This window comes from Pocillopora verrucosa, chromosome 8 (assembly GCF_036669915.1).
Source record: "Pocillopora verrucosa isolate sample1 chromosome 8, ASM3666991v2, whole genome shotgun sequence".
Classification (NCBI taxonomy): Eukaryota; Metazoa; Cnidaria; class Anthozoa; order Scleractinia; family Pocilloporidae; genus Pocillopora; species Pocillopora verrucosa.
The window spans coordinates 3,074,159-3,098,340 of NC_089319.1; the positions used below are offsets into that span (position 1 = coordinate 3,074,159).

A 24,182-nucleotide genomic window follows, 5' to 3' on the forward strand; every position below is an offset into this window, starting at 1 on the left:
CCTTTGAGAGAAAGCGCACCTTAAAAATTTCTCGTTGGTTTATTTTCCCCTTTTATTCCGAACGGCTGCAACATGTGCGTGACTGGTGCCATTTCACATCAATCGCTGGCACATCAACTTTGTTTCAGTTCTTCTCAAAAGTCAGGTCACATTCCATTTCTTTTATTTTGGGCAATGTCATAGTATTTCTACCGAGTAAGGAACGGGAAAGAGTTGCACAAATGACTCGTTCCAGATAAACTGTCTTCGAACGTTCCTAAATTTAACAAACAATTTGAATCATTGTTTCCACTGTTCAAGAATTTCAACGACTGTCTAGTTGAACATCAGTAATCCATGATTGGCTCTCACGAATGAACTGATTATGACCTGGACGTAATTCCGTTACTTTACATGTTGGTGTCTGAAATGCTTGGAAAAGATTGTTAACACCAGCAGCGGTGATCTGATTATAACCCAGATCAAGTTTGGTGAGTTTACATGTTGGTGTTTGTAATACTTGACATAGACTGACAACACCGGCATCGGTGATCCGATTATGACTTAATTGTAGTGTGGTGAGTTTACACGTTGGTGTCTGCAATGCTTGACATAGACTGACAACACCAGCATCGGTGATCTGATTATGACACAGGTCAAGTGTGGTGACTTTACATGTTGGTGTCTGTAATGCTTGACATAGACTGACAACACCAACATCGGTGATCTGATTCTGACACAGGTCAAGTGTGGTGACTTTACATGTCGGTGTCTGTAATGCTTGACATAGACTGGCAACACCGGCATCGGTGATCTGATTAAGACCGAGATTCAGTGTGGTGACTTTGCATGTTGGTGTCTGTAGTGGTTGACATATACTGGCAACACCGACATCGGTGATCTGATTACGAAACAGATTCAGTGTGGCGACTTTACATGTTGGTGTCTTCAATGCTTGACATAGACTGACAACATCGGCATCAGTGATCAGCGCTTCTACCAGACCCAGTTCATTTAATTTAGATACTAGCAACGATTCCCCAAGTAAATGAACACATTTTTCCTGCAATACACAGTCATACAGGTACAGTTCGGTAACAGGGCTGTACTTTTTCTCCAACGCCTTGTAGATTACTCTTAACCCAGTCTCTGAAAGATGACATTTCCAGAGCGTCAATGTTTTAGCCAGCGCCACAGATGACTGTTGAAGGGGTCCTTGTTTCTCCCCAGTGATTTTATCTGCATTCAATGTCCTAATGACATCTAACAAAAACGCTACAGCAGTGCAATCCGCACCGGCCAACTTTTCAAATTCAATAACTCCATCACGATCACAAAATTGATGGAAACGTTCCTTTACAATTCTTTGGGCGAAATTCTTCTCTTGGTACTCCATGATGCACTGCAGTTTTAGCAGTTTTGGCAGTTTTGGCAGTACTCCAACCCTAATGCTGTACATCCAATCGAGTCTTTCAAGTAACGCTCTCATAAAGAATTCGTCCTTTTGCTTTGATAAAATACCAGACATAAACTGAAATATTATTTCTGACACATTGTCTCTGTGTGAGGGGATCTGTTTTCTCTTCACAAACCAACGAGCTGCCAAATACTCTTGGAGAGTGAAATGCGTGAAACAAAAATATTTCGTCGTTTCAGTGTAAGATTTTCTGAAAGGAGGACCGCAGTGAAGAAGACCGTTCGCTCTTAGGCTTTTAACTTCTTCTAAAGTAAACCTTTTCATATCTTTTAAAGCGAAAATAAACTTCCTCTCCTGAAGCAAATGAGCCGCAAACTCTGACATTTTGTCCAGAGTATCTTCGGAAGAGACTGCGGACTCCTTATCATGTTTTCCTGGAAACATGTTCACAACCTCAAAATAGATTTCACTTGAGTTGACCGGGAGGACGTCAGTGTTTACTGGTTCATTTAGGAGGTATTCAAAATAAGAGCACATCAAAAAACAGACAACTGGAATGTGGGCGAAGCTGACAAGATTGTCATTCTTTGTAATGTGATCCATTACAGCATTCTTCATGACTTCCTTTTCGTTGAAATACTTCTCTACGTATTTCTTCACCTGTTCTTCGGTAAATCCTGTAATTTCAACGTACCGATCAAAGCCAATTCTACTTGTCATTTCATCAGATTCATCGGGCCTTGAAGTTATCATGACAACGGAATCTCTCAAGAGTTTTCCTTTGATCAGCTTGGCACACAGGGCTGCTACTGGCATTTCCTCATGAGCGCTATTCGGGTAACGGTCATCCCAATCACTCTCGATGAAATTTCTCTTCGAATACTCATCATAACCATCAATGAGGATCAAAACTTCTTCTGAATGATCAAGAATGTACTCAAATACAGAGTCTTCGATATTTGAGTGTTCATCCAGGACTGAAGATCTGTTTAAGATATCCCTCAAAGTAACACGGTCATCTCCAAGTGAATTCAACTGGCGGAAAGTCAGCAAATATGCGAACTTCAAATCCGGCAGCTGCAAGTTTGCTTGTGTTTCAAACAACATGTTGTTGGCCCAATCTCGAATAAACTTTTGGAAAAACAGCGTTTTACCAATCCCTGCCTTCCCAGTAACTAAGACAGACCTTGGTATTTTTACCACGTTACGATCGGTATCACAAATGAAAATTTCTTGATTATGTTTAACGGGCTCTCCACTCACTCGACCGTACTGGCGTAAGCGTTCTTTCCTTTTCATATCTTGGTCTTCAATTGGCTTTCTTCCGTGTTGTATGAGAAGACTTGTGTATATGTCATCTGTTCTGGCCTTCTTCATGGTGGGGGAAGGTAAGGTATGAAACTCAGTTCGGCTTTTTACTGATGCTTTCAGTGCGTTTGTGTATGCCGCTACAGCTGAAAATAAGACCAGATCAGAAGCATTCAATTCTTTCGTCAAGTTTAATTTTTGACCGAATGTAATTTCAAGTTATTTTTTTACTCAAATGTGAAAGTTCTGCAAATCTCACGCTTGCCTGGAGGAGTTAATGTTCATTATTTTTTGTCGATGGTTTTTTAATTCTTTTTTTCTTGAATAGCGTATTTTTCCGTCTGATTTCTCAATTTTTTTTACGCAAAGTGATGCGGAAAGAATTGCAAAGGTTAAACTTTGAAAAAGTAACTTAATGTATATCCACTTATTTCGAAAGAAGCGTAATGTATTTCATCATTCTCATTGTTGCATGGCTATCTCGAAATTAATTACAGATTATCTCGTTGAAAGTTAATATCAATCCCAAAAGTTTTCCCTGAGATAAGCAAAATAGAAACTCTAAAAATACTTTTCGGCAACTATTTGGCTTACATGTCCTATTTTACTTTCCAAGGACTGAATATTAATGTCTTATCTTCATAGAAAACTGACTAAGTTTCGACTTTGCACCATTTTAATGAGAGGCTCTGGATGCACATAATGGTATCTTTCCCCCCCCCCCCTCCCCCCTAACAGTAATGATCCCAAGCCACCTGCCTGTCTTCAATACATTTACACTGTGCGGCTGTTAGATAAATGTAAGCTATAAGAAAAGAGTAGAAAGGCATGCGAACTGCCCTGGGTAAACGCAACCGACCCATGTGATGTCTTTTTATGGAGAAAAAGTTGCCCCAAGTTTCACAACTTTGTCAACTTTGATATGAATATTAAATTCAAACTTGGCTCTGAGGCTTGGGGGAATAAAACGAAAGAAATCACATCGAGGTTGAAGGTGAATAATTAATTTCTTTTCTTTTATTACCCCTAGCCTTGGAGCCATGTTAGAATTTTTAATATATCGAAAATGGCTTATTATTTACCTCCAACTCCTGTTTTCTTTTCTGGATTTTCTATGGATTCTTTCCAATCATCCAGCTTGCGAGACAACTTTTCTTCTATTTCATCTAATCTTTCCTTGACGCTGACTTCATCCATCACCCACTGTTTAAGAAGCTCTTTGTAGTATTCTTCGAAATCAGGGTCTATGCATTCCTTTTTCAAATCATCAATGGCACTTTGGTAACTAGCTCCTCCCAGTCTCACCAACGCGCCTTGGATGTCCTGCTAGTATTGATTGAATGTTGGATCATCAACTGAGGCCTGGCTGACATGACCATAAACTGTGTTTCTGTAGCACTTGATGCGAACGACATCTGCCTCAAGGGTTGTGTCTGTTGCAGGAGGAAGTGTATCCCAGCCGGTAGCTGGACGAACAAGACCGCATATATTCCTCAGCAAAACCATCAGTAGAGTGATATCGAAATTCTTTGATGAAACTGCAGATTTGATGGCAGGATATAGTTTTCCCCATTGAGAAGGATTAAGAATTCTTTTCTTTCGAAGTGATTGTAAAACTGCATGAACTGGAGGACTTGACAAAACTGAGTTCAGGTCTCCTGTTGGTCGGCTCTTATCAAAGGCGTCTCTTAAGGCATCTGAGCCAGCATCCACCAGAAGCCTGCATAACCGGGCGTAATTAGTTGTCTCTTTTGTTGAATGGTATGACGGTGTTGCTACGGAGGCCATGAAGAAATCTTCCTGAATCATGATCAGAATGAAATGAATTACTTTTCCTGGATGGTATGCAAGAGTGTTACTAAACTGCGGATTAGCCTAATACGTACGAGATGCGTCAGTGACTAACGTCAACCGAACGAATCAACGAATCTGTCAGCCTAATACGCACGAGGTACGTCTGTGAGTAACGCCAACCTGGAACGAATCCACGGGAAGCAAAACACTGCATACTTCGCTCTGGACGTCCCGATCAACCGGAAATACGGACGATGAAGTTACTTTACGCTCGTGTTCCTCACTCGAGAGTCATTTACAGTTCTAATACAGTGAAATGGAATAAAAGGCCGCCGATCCCAGCCTAGAGGTTTGCTGAGAGCCTTCGGATGAGGCGTTGTTCGGATATTGTAGTACTCAAACCGTTAGAGCTTTCAAATTATAATTGAAACTACTTACGCTCGGGATTTATGTCTGGTGATTGCTCCTTACGACATAACATACCCTCATACGGTGAGTGTCACCACAATTAAGTCAGTTGTTTCCAGGTTTAATATAGTCTGTTTTATACCCGAAAACGATTATTCAAATAGTTTTAGGATCTTTCTTGTTTTAATTTTAATATTCATTGCTTCTCTTTTACGAAAAGGTTTCGCAGCTTCCGGATGATCTGCAATTTAGTAACACTCGACATATAAGCGGATCACGTTCTATATTTGAGCCTCTCTATGGGTATTTCCGAAGAAATCGAAGACGCGAAGATCACCGTGGAAAAAACGAAGATCTCAAGATTGAAGCGAAGATCTGAAAATTGACCAAAATTTGCGTGATCAAATCGAACACTTAGATACAAAACTGTCAATATTCGTAAACACTACAGAAAATATCTGTTATTTCTGAATTTTGGCATATGACCACATTTCACAGAAACCACATGATGCCATTACAAGGCTGAAAACGACAAAAATAGTCCACTGATAATGTAATCATTAATGACATTAATGACGTCATTGAAAAAACGAAGATCTTCCTAAAAAAAACGAAGATTTGCAAAAAAATCGCGAAGAAAACGAAGACCGTGGGTACCCATAGAGAGGCTCATACTTCAAAATGGTGTCAGATTAATATCATTCTTCCACTTTTGAATAAGTTACATCGAGTATAGTCTCAGTAAGTTAAAAGTAAACCATTTGTATAACACAACACGAAGGAGAATTGATCAGTAACCAATGAGGGTACCAAAATAAATGTGGATCCATTTTACGACATCGAGATTTCCCCTCTATCAATAATAAAACACGTGACCAACAGGACAAATTCCACTTGTACATCAAGTCATGATTTGTTTATGATAACAGCCGAGAAATTTTCATGAAAAAGCACGTGAAATCCTTATCTGCGTGAAAGAAAAAATTACCAGCTATTCTCACCAGGAACTAATGTCAACTGTCAACTGATCAACCAAAGACAAATTTTACAGTTGCTGCAGTCTTTCAAAGATATGAACGTTGAACGTGTTGTTTTGCTTCGCATCGCTGCCTATCGTATGACATTGCCTTAAGTCACGTTCCAACTGAATGAGTTGCCAGTAATCGGATCGTTCTGCCTTTTTTTTTAATTTTTTGAAAATTTTTTTTAAAAACTAAACTAGTGAGCAGCATTCTGCCAACAGTAGTTGTAAAACTTCTCTATTCTCCGACGCGTTTCGTTTAATTGTCGTAGGCTTCTTCGGGCAGTTTTACAAGTTTACGAGGGCCAGTGACCATATAGGCTTGGCCGGATCTACGAACAGGAACAGCCGAAGTTCTGAAAAATTTTTAAACTTCTTTTCGAAAAGGCGAGAAAAATATTTGGGGCCACGGTTTTAACCAAAACCGTACCGTAAAGATACCTATGGATTTCTCGGTTGTCTGTTCATGAGAATTGGATGGCATGTCAAGGCAACATTCCCAGAGCTATAGTGGTCTTACATGACGTATCAGCTATTCGGTGTACGTACTTAACTTATATGAAGACTTATCAGATGATCGCTTTTGTGAATAATAAGATTTCAAATAAATGAACAGGTCAGGTCACATTTCGATATTCTACCACAAAGCTGTGGCATATCTATTTAAAATGTATTTCAATTCAGCCGGATTTGATGGTCGAATTTCCCCGCTGCTCTGAATTTACCTAGCATGAAAGCTTCGATACTCTATTGAATATTTTCGATATATTAAACCAAATAATTACCGAAATTATCTTGTTGCGTATTTGAGCCGAGTGGAGGCCAACACGAGACAAGGGAGTGGAATTCATGAACACAGAGCCATGCACTGCATGCTCCTCATGCGCGCGACTCGACCATCACGCGCAGAACTTTGAGACTTCCATGATCGAAAACAACTAGATACATCACAATTACAAAGATTGGGCTAAAGAGCTATGAGTACGTTTTGTTTGTTCATTTTTCGATCTCCGATGTTATAAAAACTTAAGATTCTAGTAGTTTTTTTTTAGTACTAGTGGTCGAGCCCATTAGACAAATGCGGTGATAATCGAACAGATCACATGGAGATTGCCGATTGCTATCAAACAACTTGCACAAATTGTTACTTTATGGAAAATATCCAACAAAGCCTCTGGAATCGAAAGCAAATAGGACTCTGCAAAATCAAACCATTATTCAAAAAAATGCAATTCTTACCTCGATGGCGCACGGCCAGACCACTCGATAACAGAGCGCTTTCGACCAAAGTTTTGACGCGGCTACACAATGTAATTCGCTTTTAGTCTGTCTTGGGACAGCTGGCAGTAACTACTTCCCTCAGGAACCCATTTAACCATACAACTTAGTCCTTTGGGTTTCTTACTTCGATTTGCGGTGATACAGATCAACTTATGTGAGCATATGTACAAGACAAATATCTTTCAGAGAAGGGACTTTCGCTTTTGAAATCCTGACCTTTCGACTTCGTTTACATTTCTGTCATTTATGCTTAATGACTCGACAGATGAAAAAAAAATTAAGAGATAAATAAACGAAACAAAACACGTAAACCATAAATAGACAGAACGATTTGTTTCAATTTCAAGATTCAATTTTCAAGAGTGAGGCGCTGCTAAGCAGGCCGAACACAAAATCTTTTAGAGGTGGCTCAGTGACTTTGAAGATTAAACTCAAGCTTCCTTAGATTTCGGTCATTTATGCCATACGACTCAGCAGGTCTAGAAAAAGAAGAGAAAAATTGCCAAAATGGATTGTTCCGAGATCACCCTCTCAAGAGCAAGATGCCACTCACTACATAGTTCCACACCGCATCCAAAATTATCGGAAAGAGTATCGAATTTTGGAAAATGTATTTATGGACCCGATAAAACTTTTCAGAGCTTACGAGGTAAACCCTTTCAAGATCTGAAAATAAATTATCTTGAAAATTGTATGTATATCTCTGCTGGCTTTCATGAATATATGAGAAAGCTTTCTTCAATAGTCTATCAGAATTGCATGGAATTAATAATTATAAAATGCTTAAATGTTGCATTTGAAATTTATATTGCTTTCTTCAATAGTCTATCAGAATTGCATGGAATTAATTATTATAAAATGCTTAAATGTTGCATTTGAAATTTATATTGATAGTTATGTAGCTGTTTATGATACCTGATAAAATTTTCAATAAAAAATTGACAACATCTGTAACAAGGAGGAGGGCTTAAAATTTTGCGATTGAAGGTTTTATGAGTGACCTTGCGAAAGACGAAATTCAAGAATTTAAGAATAGAAATGCTTTAAAATACGTAAGGTTTATCAACTGTGTTCATCTTCTTCATGACTGTGATGAGTTTGACATGTCATGACGTTATTCTTTTGCCGAACTACTCTCGTTATTATCATCAAAATTATTCCCAGGAAGAGCTCGGCACAACTGTGTTCTTTTCCTTATTGATTGCTGAGGGGTAAGTGAACGACAATTTAAGTTTTCATAAGATTTAAGATAATTGAGTCCAGTGTAAAATGAAAAAAGAGATGCCCAAGAAAGGATCTTTATTTCCTAAAGGTTACACGAGAAAGCTCTACATGAAACTTAAAGATAGGACCACATCGATCATTCAAGATTCCCATCCGAGTGGATGAGCTGCCCCCACTAACGCTCAACACGACACAACAACCACAATTTTTTATGTTATTATTTTCCTCAACTGACCATAACACACTTAAAGGGTAGTAATGCAACTCTGCGCATTCTTGTCCTCAGAGCCCGCAATCTTCAACCCCAGCGCCGGAAATTGATCGACCCGCGCGTTATATTTGGGTACATGTAATGCATCTATAACTTGAACTCGCATATAATTCATTACATGCGGCCCTTGTAAAGATTGATCTATGCGCTTGCAAAAAAGAATGTGGGCTTTGGAGACAAGAATGGACCCCAAAAATACGATGTGGATCGATTCTAAACATGCATTCATATTGACAGTTAACAAGAGTCTCAGGTTTGAATACCATTTGGCATCCACCTTGGAATTAAATACGGATAGGTTAGGTAGCCATATTTCTCTCGCCTCTGATTGATTAGTTGCATTTTCGGTTGAAGAACTCTCATCAAAAAGCAATAGTAGTAGTTAACGAGCTTGGCCGCCTTAGGGTCCTCAAGTTCATTGCCGTAGTCAAACAAGGAATCGAAGCGGAATGTTGCCAGGGAATTAACAAAGCTGGCTTCGATCTGTAAATTAAAACGCAAAAAAAAAAGAAGGTCATGCAACGTCATATCAATACTTGGAACTACGCTAACACAATTGTTGTCATAGTAAAAAAAAAAAAGTGAACGAAGAACTAATTTAGTTAAGGATAATTGTTCCCAAAATAATCCCAATATCAACACTTGACAAACTAATCAAGTCCTGAACAGTGCGGAGAACGGAGGGGAGGAACGGCTTCGTTGAAGTTCCCGACTATTGGCATTTACTGGATTTTCAATTTTGGCAAAGACATGTCCTTTTTCGAACTTGAAATTAGAACAAGGACTCTGATTATTGAATAACGACCCTCTTTAATACGACGAAATTTTTGTTACGACCGAATTCAATCAATGCTGTTCATTCCTTAGTTAAAAATTGTAGAGCAAGCCGTAAACAAATTTCCTATGTTGTCGTCGTCATCGTCATTGCGTCACAGATCTCCACAACATTTTGTCTGCTGTGGCATACCCCAGATTATAGTCAATTCAATTCCTGTTCCGATTCCAACTGACATCTGAAGATACTGCAAGGATCCAGAAACAAATCACGTTTTTTAAACTGACATTATTATTCAACCACGACGAAATTTCCCTATGATTAATTTCTCTCACATCCTCTCTCCCAATCCTTTGTAAAGCTTGAGCTAAAACTTACTGCCGAGGTAGCCCTGTTTGGCAAGCGGAAAACAGAAAATTCTCCATCAGCGACTCTGCTATCGTTATACAGTTTTGTTGGCATATTGGGAATGAACGAAGCGTAGTCTGACATCTGGTAGTTGACAGCCGCGTGTGCAATCGTCAAGTGTGAGATGATGCGACTCACGATCTCGCAGAGCGCTTGTTTGGATCCAATAGTAGATGGTAAACCTTGAATCTGATGAATGAAACAAGTGCTGGTCATGAATAGCTGTGTTTCCAAAATTCAACAAACTTATTCAGCAATGCACAGTTAAGTCAGCATTGGAACGGCAACGCAGAATTAATGGAAGAATTAATGGAAGCCCAGGTGCAGCTATTGTTGCTTAATGCGCACGTTATTTCAGTAACACTCCGATAGTAAAGCGTGTGAATGTTTACAGCGGAGCTCGCAACGTGCACAGCGTAACTCCATATCTATAATATTCATGTTTACCCGTCCAATTCCTCCATTGGGTCCAGTTCCATCTAGTGATACTTCATTGATGTAAGCCTGAAGTTCCTCATCTTCGGCCACGTCGTCGTCGTCTTTGTAATACCTAAAGAAGTTGCATAGTATTTCATTACCTCAATCATCCACCAAAAAAGAGAATTGAGCAACGAGTTCCTCTATAGTCCTAATGATGCAGTTACAGAGAACTAATTGGCTAGTTAGGCCATGTTTCCCGTCTATAAGTAATAATCACCCCGCAAATTACTAAGATTAGCAAAAAGCGAAAGTTTCAGTCACGAAAGTAAACTTGAATTAAAAGTTTTGAGTGCAATGGTTGAATAAAGGTGAAAAAACAGATTCTGTTTGAATCATTATTTTATATAATGTTTTAGCATAAATTTTATGATTTCACTCACAAGTCTACGTAACGTTCCACCATCCGTTCGATGACTGTTAGGATTCTCATACCATCATCACGATAAGGAAAGTAAGGCAGGAGGTTTCGGTTTGCAAGTCCTCGTTTCTTGTAAATGATGAGAATAGACAAAGTTCATAAGCCATTTCAGGCAAGGAAGACTCAAAAGTGCGTATCGATATACATGAGACAGACAGACCAAAAGGGCGGCAGTTGGTCAGACAAATAGTCAGATGAACAGATAGACAAATATTCAGACAAATAAGCAAACAGACTGAGAGATAGACAGACAGACAGGCAGAGACAGTCAGACAAGTAGGAACACAGACAAGGAGATAAGCAGACAGACAGATAGACAGCCAGACATACAGACCGACGGACAGAGAGAAAAGGAGAATTTTGTAATTTTTCGAAATGAGAATAAGTGTAAGTAGTGGGAAGCCTTTACCTTAATGTTCCTTCTGAAGTCTGTGACTTCCCAAGTCGAAAATTCATGGGCATCACGGAGAAGTCTATTAGCCCCGTCGTTTCCGAAAGCAAAGAGAAGATCCATGAATCTAAACTCGTCAACCAACGATGGGGTTCCGAACGTATTAGGGACAATCACTTCTCGACAGTGATACTTAAGCATTTGGTTCAGCGGATGGGCGGGTGGTAGGGTCCTTTTTAAGGAGATACAGAATGGCTCTATAAAAAAATGAACCTGAAATTCAAAATGCAGAACGAAAAAGTTAATACTTGCTTTTGAAGTCTTTCTTCCTGCTTATAAAAGCATATGAACCTCTGCATTGAAATATCTCGCTTCTCGATTTTATTCTTGCTTCTCGCACATTTGATTTACAGTCCCGGTATCCTTAGTCTCAGTATCTGGTTCCCGCTCATTTCTATCGCCGCCAAATAGCAAAGAAAGCGGAATCATAAGAAAACGTAATGAGTTACAGATGGAGATTACGATTTCTTAGTAATTCTATCAAAAGATAAGAGAAACTTACCTCTGAGCAAAGGATAATTTCTTACCTTAGCAAGGTGTTCGACGATTTGTGAATATCCCAGATCAGTGATTTGAACATTCAGTTTTGCAAGCATCCAGTTGTCCCCACTCTTAGGAGTGTAAACTGCTGAGTCTGACGGAGAGAATGTTTTACAGAGTGTATAATAATAATAATAATAATAATAATAATAATAATAATAACAATAACAATAATGATGATAATACTTATTGCTTTTATTGCACATTTTAACATTAAAAATTATGTTCAAATGTGTACAACACTCGAATAAGACTAAAACTCGTCAAAATTCACCAATCACAGAATATATCAGTGTGTCAATGATTGGTAATGATAATAGAACTAAGTGGAGTCCAATTCGCTCTGTAATCATACTAGTGACTGACAAAATTAGACAACCGCGAAGCGGGAGTCCAATTTTTCAATCACGAGAATGATTACAAACAGAATTGGACGACAAGAAGTCCAGTTTCTTATTATCCGTTATTCGGATGTACAAGGATGGTTGTCTCAGTCTAAAATGGTAAGACTTTATTCAGAAAGAGTTTTGCCTCCCTGAACAATAAACGAAGAAACTGCTGCTATTTTTGTTTTATTTACGAAAATTGACAAGGTGTAAAAGAAAATAAATCATCGATAGGTTTAGGTAATCAATCAAATATTCCTTGTCAAAATTTAGTATCTGCCAGTATAAAGTCAGGACATGTTTCTAACTCCATCTTACCTGGTGTATAGTCCATTTGTATGGCCACAGGAACGAGTTGATTTCTCCGACCAACCTTCCTCGATACGAACAAGGCAATAGGAGAGAGAAAGTTCCACATCTTCCTTTCTGGATTACGGTCTGTGAGATCCAGTGAACGAGGCATGTCATCACACAATTCGTAACGAAGAGCGAAGATGCGACCAAGTGCGATAGCCTGAAAATAAAATAGAAATTTGATTGACTCAACTGTTTTCATCGTGTGGAGATAAAGCTGTAGGATAATTTTCTAAGTGAAAATCCAGATATTTTCATTTTAAAATTAGCAACTGTGGGAACGCGAAAATAGCGAGATGAAAAAGTTTCGCGGAACAAGTTAAGATTGTTTCGTAACAAATTGTTAGTCTAAGAAGGATTTCCCCAAACCTGGCATTTCTAAACACCTAAGCTATTCTATTTCCGCAATCATTGCGGAAATTTAATTTCGAAGATACTTCTTTGAAGGTTTTAAACGTTTTGGAACAAAAGCGTAGGGAAATATCGTAGATGCGTTTAACATATAAAGGTCTTGCCTTGAGAAAGACGTTCTTATTCATTTGTCACAAGGTCTACCCATAAGGATCCCCGAGTCTCGGACCTTTGGACTCCGTGCGACGATGCTCTACCACTGAGCTGCAGAGGCGGGCTTGTGGCTGAGCTAAGCCATTACTAGATTAGTTTCGCGAAAATCTGGTAGAATCAGCAACACGCGTGTGCATACATAGGGAAAGAAAGATGGAAATTTTTGCTTCCGGGCTTCGAACAAAGAAAGGTGTTATTCTTTTTTCACCAGCGGGGAAAAAAGGCCTTTTCTCTCGGATAGGTAACAGAACGCTTTCGAGATGTATCCTCATAAAAATGAATCAAATTGTGAGCTTACTTTATTCAACGAATACTTCGACTTCGTAGCCTGTTTGACAGCACCATCCCAGTCAAACTCAGGGTTCAGCGTTTTTTTCAATTCATTCCAATCCAGTCCAACTGCTGATTCTGTTGAGGATGATAAAATTGGCAATTTGTATGGGGAGCAAAGAACTACCGTGACAGCATCAAGAGTTTACTTTAAGGAGTTCACGTGTTTGCGGAAAAATTCGACCCTGGATAAACGTGGTTTCCACAATACCCGTCTTTACCTAAAGAAGAAAAATGCCTTTATAATAATGTCTAGTGGCAGTGTATCTGTCATCAATTAAGTCTAGATCTAGCCGTCCTTGGAGAGATCCAATTGTGTGTGTCCAGTACCTACTTCTCCAATTCTCTTCTCCACCTTCCATCCCAGTGCCCACTCGATATATATTCGCTGTAGCATAGAGCAAGATGGAAATTACCCTACCTTCACCGTGAATGGTGACTTTTTTAAGTGACATAGGGTTAGGACCGGCCAAACGCTGCTGAGTGAAAAATTTGTCGCTTATCCATTCAGTTTTGTCTCGGATAAAAGCCTCGTGTCTGGACGGAAGCCTCACATATTCCTGAAAACATAATCAGCAACGTTACATGTCACAGAAAGTAAAGATTGTATGACATTACTAAAGGGTGTAGAACACGTATATTCCATGTATATACTGGTTGAAGCTGGACTCGACCTAAATCCATCCTTGAAATGAGAGTTGAAAACTATTGAAAGGAAAGTAAAGGACGAGAGGGGGCACAAAGAGATTTACAACAAATCAAGCCCATTTAAATTGAGATATGGGAATAATAAGTGATCTAAAGTTCAGGCGTAATCAAAAATTAGGGAAATTTCTCTAAGTTATACCATAGTCGTGGTAACCGTAATTTGCATGATCAAATTTAGGGGCTTTCTTAAATCATCAATGGTAGGTTAGAAAGGAATAAAAATGAAAATGCTAAGTTTACCCCAACAATTGGTTCCAGGCCCGTCTGGAAAAACTCTGATAGAGCTAGGTATTCCGAAATTTGGTTAATTTCGCCTAGTTCTGATGTCAAGTTTTGATACAATTGGTGAAGTGAGTTACTGGCTCTTGTCATTGTCACATATGCTGTGGTGTAGTATGCCATGAAAGGGTCCTTCAGAGCAACCGCTCCCAGTTCCTGCACCGTCATATTCAACAGGGCGAACCCGTGAACAGCTGGATCAAATTTGTATGTGTAGATCTCCTGGTTCTTGGCAATAGCAGCTTTCCTCAGTGACATACAGGCGGCCGAGTTGACATGCTGAGGAAGGGAGACTTCACAACGCGTTGCTGATGCATGTCTACAATTAAAAAATAATACCATAATTCCAAACAATTTGGTATAAATTCGATGGTCACCGTGCTCAAATATCTCAGGCCCTGTTATTTTCCCTCGAAATAATTTAATTTTCAGAGACACAGTCAGAAAGTGTCAGAAAATTTCAGTGTCAAAAACTTTTTAAGAACATCCCTAAGTGTTGGTCGGGTCTGGGACTTGAACCCTTCACTTCACTCACGGCAGTCCAGCGCTGTTTAAATATGACCTAGCTAAGCGTGTTCTTATACTAATCGTGCGTAAAATTATGTAGCGATTCGATAATTACATTTCGATATTGCGGGTGGAACACCTTAAATGGCTCAGTTGCTATCTTATCTCATGTAATCTTATCTCCTTATCTTAATATCGCAAGCAATATTATTAACAGCATGTTGTACGCCATTTTGAACGCGTCAAGCTCTCAAACTATTTCACCTGTTCAGATGTACAATATTAACATTGTTTTAAAAAGCCAATAAGCTAAATGAAACTTAATTGAAGACGACAAATAAATGTTATTTGCAAAACAAATTGAGAAAAGTGATGAAAAGAATATCCCTTTTGTGGATGAGCACGTAGAGAAGATTCCCAGCAAAATTTTGATAGTATAGCATCTGTGGGTTAGTTGAGGTCGTCATTTTAAAATTCTGGCTTATGACTCTTAAAAGTAAAATTTCATGATACTGAAGAGAGGAAATGTTTGTTTTTGATCTTTTGGGATAAAGTAGACAGAAATATGAATAACTATTCTGTTTGGGTTAAAGGCAGTCGCCTCCTTAAGCCCCTGTCTGATATTTACAAATTGCTCTAAAAATTTCCATTGAAAAGACGCCTCTTCCCTATTTCCCTTTAAAACGTAAGCCATGAATTGGAAAATTTACAAATGCGAACAATAGATATTGGTTCTTTGTATGATTTCACTTCATCTTTTTGTAGTTTTTTGCCACTTAGGAATTGATTATTCAAATATCCTATCAACCACTCTGCGACAAGTGTACAATGAATTTCTTGAACCGTGAAACGTAAGAGCCCCGTGATAAGGTCACGTTTAAAAAACACAAATACACCCATATTTGAGCGTAAGTAACCGATTCCAACCGGGAAAAAAATTGAAATTTATCATCTATAGGCTGGAATTTAGCGTTTAGAAGCCTCGACTACTGCTATTGTACCACTAACTTTCCGATTCGCTTCAACGCCGACTAATATTCTGCCTTTTAAAGATTTCAAGAGAACAAATAGATAACAAAAATCAAACTAACACTGCATTCAACATCTTTTCCATTCACTTCAAACTTTCCGTGTTGCTATGACCAACACACAAAATGTTTGTACGAAAACGTTTGCTTTAAATGACGAATGATGTTGGCTTACCAGCAAGTAAGAAAACACTTGAACTTGTCATTTCGAGCGTTCCTGGAATCTCTTTCTATTCAGTAACCAGTTCGAAATACCGTTAGGCCATAAAATTTCACTTTCTTGAAGTTAAGCAAAGTCGGTATAATTTCCGCACAGCCCTGTAATAAATATGTTTTCCCAATGGCAATGTATTGTTTTTGCCATTGTTTTCTCTATCCAAGAGCTGGGGCTGTGCGGAAATATTAGCGCAAAGTCTCCAGGTCAGTAATACAGGAGAGCTCTGCAGGTTTAACGGAAAGAGGACTGGAATTTTTCCTTCTGGAAACGAAAACGCAAAGAAATCTTATATTACACTATCGAATGTTGCGAGGTCACCCATAATTTCTAAAATAGTTATAACAGCGTGCTTTGAGCTGAACGCGTGTTTCAAATTTCTTTTTATTATTAAAGGTTAAACTAAAATATGAATAATTTTCATGATAAAACTTTTGGGAAAAAAAAACAGAAAGGACAAACCACTAAAAACATAACTCCGACATACAGAAAGCGCGTGGGACATCTTTGAAACTACAATGGCTTCGTTAGTCTAACTCTCAGTTTAAATTAAGTGCCGTGCACAGCATTAAACACTACCCTCACAATACCGCAAAGAGGAAGATATTTCCATACCTTGAACTAGTAATAAAGCCCCAAATAAATGTGACCAGGAAGGCCAAGAAATTCATCTCGGCGTTTCAAAAAGAGAGCTCTTCTATTGGTACAGTATGAGCAGTTTGCTTCAGGGCGTTTACTAAATAGTGTTGTTAAGTTTATGGCGTCCTTTATATAGGTGTTTTGTGCTTTGTGTGTCTTTAATTATTCAAATAGATAACAAAAGACTGGCCGAAAATTCTGATTGTCGGACAAATATACAATATGCGCAAGAATTCGCTATCATATTCATTCTGTTTGATCGGAAATAAGCGTCATTTAGGATTTTATCAGACTAACGTATATTCGAGTGGGATATATGCATATTAAAAGCACGTCGCCATCATACAAGTTGAAGTTATTTGAAAAACCTTTGTCTGCACATGGTTCGTTCACTGTGCGTCGAGGTGCAGGGTTAGTTTTCTATTTGACTGCACGTCGATGTTTCGAAAAGCGTTGTATTGTCAAAAACATAGCTGATTGCTCAATTGCAAATAAGTGTACTTGATATCAGTCACAAAGGGAAAAAGACAAGCGAAGGTTTAAGAATGTGACCGGAAAAACGCATATGTGGCTTGTCTTCTTAGGTTTGTACGAGTTTTGAACGTGATGCTGGCATCCATAGGCAACGTTAAAATATATTAGAGAACTCATCCTACTCGACCTCCTAACATTGCTTACTACTCGCAAACCAATATTGTCTTCAAATTGTATCAAAATTCTAATCGATGGCAGTTGATTTGATTGGTTGTCAATAGCTAGTTCTGGAATTCCGTTTGAATATCGCTCAAAAGAGCCTGTGCGATTGCAGAAGGGAACAAATTGAGTTTGACGTGTTTTTCTAAAACTCCAATTCTCTCAATCACCCTTTGGATGCTCATTATTTCAAAACTTAGAGAGGCGTTTCCTCCTGCAAAAATTTAGCGATCTAATCTGACATAGCAACCCTAGCGTATCGATAACGAAATAAAATTGCTTCATACTAATAAGGAGAAATAAACAATATTTACCATTTTTCTTAACCTTTGTTTCATAACTGCTCTCAATAAGACGCAACGATTTAGTTATCCTGTTCAGAAAAAAAGCGGTGTTTGCAAATCAGCGGCTGCGCGAAGAAAACTTCAGAATAGCCATTTCCCTTACAACAGCAAGCGCGGTGTTGGCCAGTCGGCCGTTTCAAGCTTGCCCGCTTTTTCGCTCGTCTCTGCCAAATGATAGCCTGACACTGGCTATTTTTTTCTTACTTAAAAGAGACCTTTCAAGCCGTATGAAGCAAACGGAGGGCCATTTGAGACTCTAAACGACATGGGCGATAAGAATTGGAGTATATTTCATAAGGTAGATGAACTTCTAAACAGACTGGTAACGCTGCGTCGGTACGGAGTATAATGATACAATTTGGTTTTATCAACTGAGTTGAGGATGTATATAAGCCTCTGTATAGAGTTTCTTAAGCTGAAGTTTCGAGTGTTAGCCCTTCGTCAGAGCGAAGGTCCATATAAATCCCCTCTAAAGTTCATGTGGATTTCAGGTAAAAGACTATAAATTAACAATTGGTTCATACGTCAGCGTGCGTTCATCGAGATATGAAGCACGCGGGAAGTTTGGAGTGCACGAAAGAACTCTAGCTTCTTGAAAAATGAGAATTTGTTCATGCTTAGCGTGCGTATATCGAGCTATGGATGCACGCGGGAAGTTTGGAGAGCACGGAGAATGCGTGAGAGTAGCTCGAGGCGCATCCGAGAGCAACTCTAACATTTTGAGTGCTCTCCAAACTTCCCGCGTGCATCCATAACTCGATAGACGCACAGCTAAAAGCATGAGCAAATTCTTTTATAACAGAGCGACAACAAGGATCTGCACTAAGAAGCCTTTTATTTTGCCGGATAGAGTGCAAAATCCTCACAACGCACAAAAAAAGGAAACAAACGTCTCTATTGGCTGGTCAAAAACATGCCACAATTTATAGTTTCGTTTGAGCGAGAACATTTAATCTAGTTAACCAATAACTGTGAATGAAAAGCTCCAAATTTATGGGGAAAATGGAGAAAATCAAAGCTAAATGAACTCAAGTGTCACTGAAAAATGTTTTAAAAGTCAAACACCCGAAGTTATCAAGGGTTTTGATTGTTCAAAATAATGTTTACGCTGCCGTGCACGGTGCAATTGGAGAAGACAGACAAACTTGCAAAAAAAATGCTCACGTCATCTTATTTACGCACGGGCGTGCATGTGGCTGGGAAAATGGTGCGATTCGTGAGCCAATCAGATTACAGGGACCACCAGTGATTTCAAAATGGGTGTAATAAATTTGTCTAATCAAACACAGTTTGACGCTACTCTGGTTTGCAGATTTAATGAATGTAACCGAAGAAGTTACGATTCATAGACCCAACGTTTCGACACTCCTGTCTAGTGTCTTCATCAGGGGTGATCTAAACACTGCAACAAGAGGTCCTTTTATATGATCACTAATTAGCGGCCTTTTTTCTGACGAGGTGTAAATAGGCGTCAGGAAGCAAACCGCCATCGACACGATTTAAAGGAGTGAGGGCGGAGTTAATATGCCAAGCCTCCAAACAAAGGCGCTGATGGTAACGCCGAGTAGTGGTGATAATTTTAGAATTGTCTCACCCAATTGTATGGTTGGTTAGGCATGTATGCTCCGATAAAGCTGAATTTTCCTTTTTGCAAAGAAAAACCGCTTTTTGGTGCTCTTTTAACCGTGTACCAAACTGACGTTTGGTCTGTCCGATGTATTCGTCGTCACAGTCATTGCAAGGAATAGAATAAATGGCGTCGGTTCGTTGTTCTTTCGTGACAGGATCCTTAGGTTTGGCGAAAATGTGCCCCAAAGTCTGAAAAGGTTTTTGAGCAACTTTAACGTTGTGGCTATTCAAAATTCTCTTGATGGGTTCCGTAACACCCTGTATGTAAGGAATAACAGCAAAACCAGTCACTGGTTCCCTTTCATCAAGAGCGTTACTATTTGTAACTGGTTTTTGGCAGTTCTTTCGACGTTGTTTCGCTCTTCACCAAAATCCCAGTTGATCTTGCCGTTAAGGTTGTGGAGGAAAGACTCAGAGAAGATGTTTCCCAGGGACAAAGAACTTCTTTGCCTGTGGAGGATATTATTCATCTGCTGTCTTTTTGCCTCAAAACCACGCAATTTACATATAACGGCACCTACTATCAACAAGTTTTTGGTACAGCGAAGGGTTCGCCCGTCTCTGCTGTCATTGCTAACATGGTAATGGAAGACGTGGAACAAAGGGCCTTAGCCACTTCACCGGTTAAACCCTTTTTCTGGAAACGATATGTCGATGATGTTATTTCTGCGGTATCCGGAAATGAAGCGGAGCGCCTCTTGTCGCATTTGAATTCAGTAGAGCCGTCGATCCAATTCACCCTTGAGCGTGAAAAGGATAGACATTTGCCCTTTCTTGATTTAATAGTGTCCAGAGGGAATAATACCCTCCACAGGCAAAGAAGTTCTTTGTCCCAGGGAAACATCTTCTCTGAGTCTTTCCCCACGCTCCTTTAAATCGTGACGATGGCAGTTTGCTTCCTGACGCCTATTTACACCTCGTCAGAAAAAAGGCCGCTAATTAGTGATCATATAAAGGACCTCTTGTTGCAGCGTTTAGATCATCCCTGATGAAGGCACTAGACAGGAGTGTCGAAACGTTGGGTCTATGAATCGTAACTTCTTCGGTTACATTCATTAAATCTGCAAACCAGAGTAGCGTCAAACTATGTCTGATTGTCCACCTGGTTGCCGTGTGAACTTTTATATATTGTCTTATCAAATTCAATTGCGCGAGCGTGCTTCACACTTCTATTGTGCACACTCATGAAGTCAGCAAACAAATCCCTCGAGGAAAAAAAAATTCCATCGAGTTGAAAATGTTATAAAACAATTGGTTCATACGTCAGCTGTGCGTTCATCGAGATATGAAGCACGCGGGAAGTTTGGAGAGCACGAAAGATGCGTAAGAGCTTACGCATCTTTCGGGCTCTCCAAACTTCCCGCGTGCTTCATATCTCGAGGAACGCACGCTGACGTATGAACCAATTGTTAATTGTCGCTGAGAATCTTTCAACTCCATACAGATCCCCCACTCCTCCCCGGCCTTCGCTTAATAAAAAATTAATAAAAGAATGGATAAATAGGTAAAATAAATACAAAATGAATATTTCTAACTCACTTCAAAGTTGGAATCAAGCATCCAAGGAATGAAACCACGATAATCAGAATTTTCATCTTTGATTCTGCGGAAGACAATTAATGCAGGGTAAAATGAGTGAGAGAAACAAGGTTTACTCCTATCAAATTACGCATAAGTATATATTGTTACCACTGGTCGGCGGTGAGCCACTGGTCTGCGGTATCATCGATAAAAGCACGTCATTATTTTTAGAAAGCTTGGCGAATATTGAAAAAGCTGTGTGATTGAACGGTTTTATTAATAAAATTAGCAATGATAAGTTTTGGCAAGATTTCGTCACCAGGGGAAACGTCATTAATTATAGAAAGGTACACGTAGTCATTGATAAACGTGCAGTTGTTACAGCACACGAAAGATTCTCGAGTGAGAGTTGTCTAATGACATCTAGACTAAGACTTAACCTTCGCTAATGGCCTATGTGTTTCAACCCTCTAAGTCTACTTTATTGTAAAGCGGCCGAGATGTACGAGATAATTTCCCTTTTCATTAGTAAACCGGTCTCGAGTTTGAATCAGCATACGTGTCTGTGAACATACAGGAGATTTCCTATTAAAGAATTTAAAAGGGTATACTCACCGGAAGAGAATAGCCAGTGATTCTATATAATAGCCACATAAATACCGCTTTTATTGAGACCGGAATCATCAGCGAGAGTCACTTTACGGCAATGTGCCTTTTGTATCGAAAATTGCAGACTTTTTGTTAAACACGTTTAGCATATATAATCTCTTCCCTTGGTGTTTCAACGTGGCACTTAAAAACAGCTCATGTTTGTTAACCGATCAATATTTGCCTATGCCTTCAAGAATTTCAAAACAAGCTATGAATTTGCCGCGATTCCTCTGAGCCACATAAATACCGCTTTTATTGAGACCGGAATCATCAGCGAGAGTCACTTTACGGCAATGTGCCTTTTGTATCGAAAATTGCAGACTTTTTGTTACACACGTTTAGCATATATAATCTCTTCCCTTGGTGTTTCAACGTGGCACTGAAAAACAGCTCATGTTCGTTAACCGATCAATATTTGCCTATGCCTTCAAGACTTTCAAAACAAGCTATGAATTTGCCGCGATTCCTCTGAGCCATAATTCAGTGATAAGTCTTCGCGTTATGTTATTATTTTTGTTCTGTTGCAAAATTAGCTTACTAATCGCCCAAAATGGTCAAAATCTGGTGAGCGCCTAGCCTCGAATAAGTGCTCACCCTCGAGGTCCATAAATTTAATTCGTAATGAACAGAATAATTACGGTATTCAACGTTGATAACTCAACCCAGTCCTGTTTACTTTGCAGTATACTTTTCTCTTGGGGAACACTCTAACCTGAGAGAAACTAAAGATTCCTCTCTGTTTCTTCATTCCTCGCGAATGTTTTCAGATTCATTGAAAATGATTTTTAGTCCAGCGAGACATTTGTTGGTGGAGGATGAACAAAGCCGCGACATTGACTTTCTCTCACTGGCCTTAATCCATACTCAATGTTTCTCTTTCTTAGCCGCAACATTCAGACTCAAACAACTGATATGCTCTCAATTATCCATAAGTACTCCGTATAAATATGGAATACTACAATAGAACTGATAGGATTTTTCATGATATTAACATTGTTAATCGCGAACAACTTACTTCACTAGCGTTTTGCGTCAGACCTCTTTGGTACGGAGAAAATCCTATTCTGTACAGATATAATTCAGTCAGGTTGAAAATATCAGATATCAGTCACATGCACTTAACATACACAGGGATATGATATTTTTAAAGGAAATGATGATTATCATACACACGTATTTGGCTGTTTGCTCTTATGTTCCGGTGACAACCAGCTGTAACAACTAAAGATAAGAATTCTTTTTTCATCGTAATGGATCTCCAGAGCGAGCATCGAAAAGCACGTGGTAACCCATTAAGCCGAGATAATTTGGTGATTGTGTTGGTCGTTCCTTTCAAAATTAGACGACGTACTTGAAGATTTTTGCCACATACAGTACGTAGCAGTCCTTTCCCAAAGAAATAACCATTTATTCCTTCATCTGTTCGAACGGTCGGCCGAGGGAGAGTTAGTCCAGTATCACTTCCCTTCCTTACTTTTAGACATAAGGTATCTTTCCTCTTTGAAAAAGTATTTTATCTCTTTTCTTGAATGATGTCTGATGGAAGTCAAATTCACACCTTTTGTGATTTCCACTTAATCAAGCAAACAACTTGTTCGCGACACAGCGTCAGTTAATTAGTCCTGTTTGTCTTTAACAGGTCAAAGTGTAGTTTTCGGCCTCACTGAACTGCGATAAGATTTCTACACGAGAATGATCAAACCGCTAAAAATTTGCCTCTTTTTGAAGATTTTGACTCATAACTCAGTTGTACGATAGTAGAGCTTAACTAGAGGTTCGAAATCAGTTGAAGCATGAAATATTTCTCTGCTACATCTCTGTAATTTCAGCTCGCCTGCGAAAATAATATCTCACCTATTTATTACCCATACGTCAGAATAGAAGTCCTTCCTTGACGAATCTCTGAAGAAAATTTATTGAAAAAAACTTGCGAGTTTAAATATCTGAGCAATTTTTTATTTTGTGTACGTGTATTGTTTCAGTTTGCTGGATTCAGTGGCTTGAAAGTTTCGGTAACGTCAACGATCTTATAGTCCACTTGCCCTAACCTGCTCATTCATATTATTTCTGACCGACGCGCGACCCGCTACGTCTGATTTTCAAGATAGAAATGCCACTGGTATAGCTCAACAATCCAACTATAGGCATTGGAAAGAATTTATTTTTGATGCAAACACTGAGAAACTAAGTTCTCACGAAAAAACGAGTATTGGCCTCTTCTCTGTGAGCTCGAACAAATGTAAACACTTTAGAGTGATTGACGCTTCCAGAACTGGATCTTTTTCGAATGATCTATTAGTTTCCATAACTGCTGACAATCATGCAAGGTCGCCACTAACGTTAATGGAGTTGGGACCAGTGATCCGTGAACCTGAATGTTTGCCTGCATATTTCTAACAAATAATCAACTGGAAATAAATGGATTACAACTCGCAAATGTTTCAAGCACAACAAGTTGCCTTGGCTCTATGGGCTCGATCAGTTTGATTGGCCTTTGAAAATTTACTTGAGCTGATTTATTCCAAACTTTAGTCAAAATCATATTATAGATACAGATTAC

The 24,182-nt window shown here is 39.1% G+C and overlaps 3 protein-coding genes across 5 annotated transcripts; all 3 read right to left on the reverse strand.

Moving 5' to 3' along the window:
- Positions 1-165: 165 nt before the first annotated feature.
- On the reverse strand, positions 166-4,035 carry LOC131791061 (NACHT, LRR and PYD domains-containing protein 12-like). The gene is made up of 2 exons (XM_059108376.2): positions 3,787-4,035; positions 166-2,850 (listed from the first exon to the last, which is right to left on the reverse strand). Exons 1-2 carry the CDS (start codon positions 3,899-3,901, stop codon positions 305-307), a joined length of 2,661 nt encoding a protein of 886 aa, XP_058964359.2. The 5' UTR covers positions 3,902-4,035; the 3' UTR covers positions 166-304.
- Positions 3,908-7,345, reverse strand: LOC136282939 (E3 ubiquitin-protein ligase DZIP3-like). Its single transcript, XM_066171062.1, has 2 exons — positions 7,167-7,345; positions 3,908-4,504 (listed from the first exon to the last, which is right to left on the reverse strand). Exon 2 carries the CDS (start codon positions 4,490-4,492, stop codon positions 4,031-4,033), a length of 462 nt encoding a protein of 153 aa, XP_066027159.1. The 5' UTR covers positions 4,493-4,504; positions 7,167-7,345; the 3' UTR covers positions 3,908-4,030.
- Positions 7,346-8,473: 1,128 nt separating this feature from the next.
- Positions 8,474-22,988, reverse strand: LOC131791054 (polyunsaturated fatty acid 5-lipoxygenase). 3 transcript variants are annotated; one of them, XM_066171070.1, is made up of 13 exons: positions 22,974-22,988; positions 22,638-22,686; positions 20,990-21,053; positions 14,358-14,715; positions 13,831-13,969; positions 13,378-13,487; positions 12,480-12,675; positions 11,763-11,869; positions 11,194-11,448; positions 10,747-10,853; positions 10,334-10,436; positions 9,857-10,075; positions 8,474-9,186 (listed from the first exon to the last, which is right to left on the reverse strand). In XM_066171070.1, exons 3-13 carry the CDS (start codon positions 21,043-21,045, stop codon positions 8,953-8,955), a joined length of 1,884 nt encoding a protein of 627 aa, XP_066027167.1. In that variant the 5' UTR covers positions 21,046-21,053; positions 22,638-22,686; positions 22,974-22,988; the 3' UTR covers positions 8,474-8,952. The 3 variants fall into 3 exon arrangements, with proteins under 3 accessions (XP_066027167.1, XP_058964351.2, XP_058964352.2); XM_059108368.2 differs by lacking the exon at positions 22,974-22,988 and having other exon boundaries at positions 22,638-22,755; XM_059108369.2 differs by lacking the exons at positions 20,990-21,053; positions 22,638-22,686; positions 22,974-22,988 and adding an exon at positions 16,761-16,880.
- Between the last annotated feature and the right edge of the window lie 1,194 nt (positions 22,989-24,182).

Bases quoted from the DNA above. Each gene is read 5' to 3' on its own strand.
- LOC131791061 (XM_059108376.2), bottom strand. From the start codon at position 3,901: ATGGATGAAGTCAGCGTCAAGGAAAGATTAGATGAAATAGAAGAAAAG. The intron at 2,851-3,786 runs GTAAATAATAAG...TCTTATTTTCAG, and splicing joins AAAGAAAACAGGAGTTGGAG to CTGTAGCGGCATACACAAAC.
- LOC136282939 (XM_066171062.1), bottom strand. From the start codon at position 4,492: ATGGCCTCCGTAGCAACACCGTCATACCATTCAACAAAAGAGACAACT.
- LOC131791054 (XM_066171070.1), bottom strand. From the start codon at position 21,045: ATGAAAATTCTGATTATCGTGGTTTCATTCCTTGGATGCTTGATTCCA. The intron at 14,716-20,989 runs GTGAGTTAGAAA...TTTTAATTGTAG, and splicing joins TGCTTGATTCCAACTTTGAA to ACATGCATCAGCAACGCGTT. The intron at 13,970-14,357 runs GTAAACTTAGCA...TTATGTTTTCAG, and splicing joins GCCTGGAACCAATTGTTGGG to GAATATGTGAGGCTTCCGTC.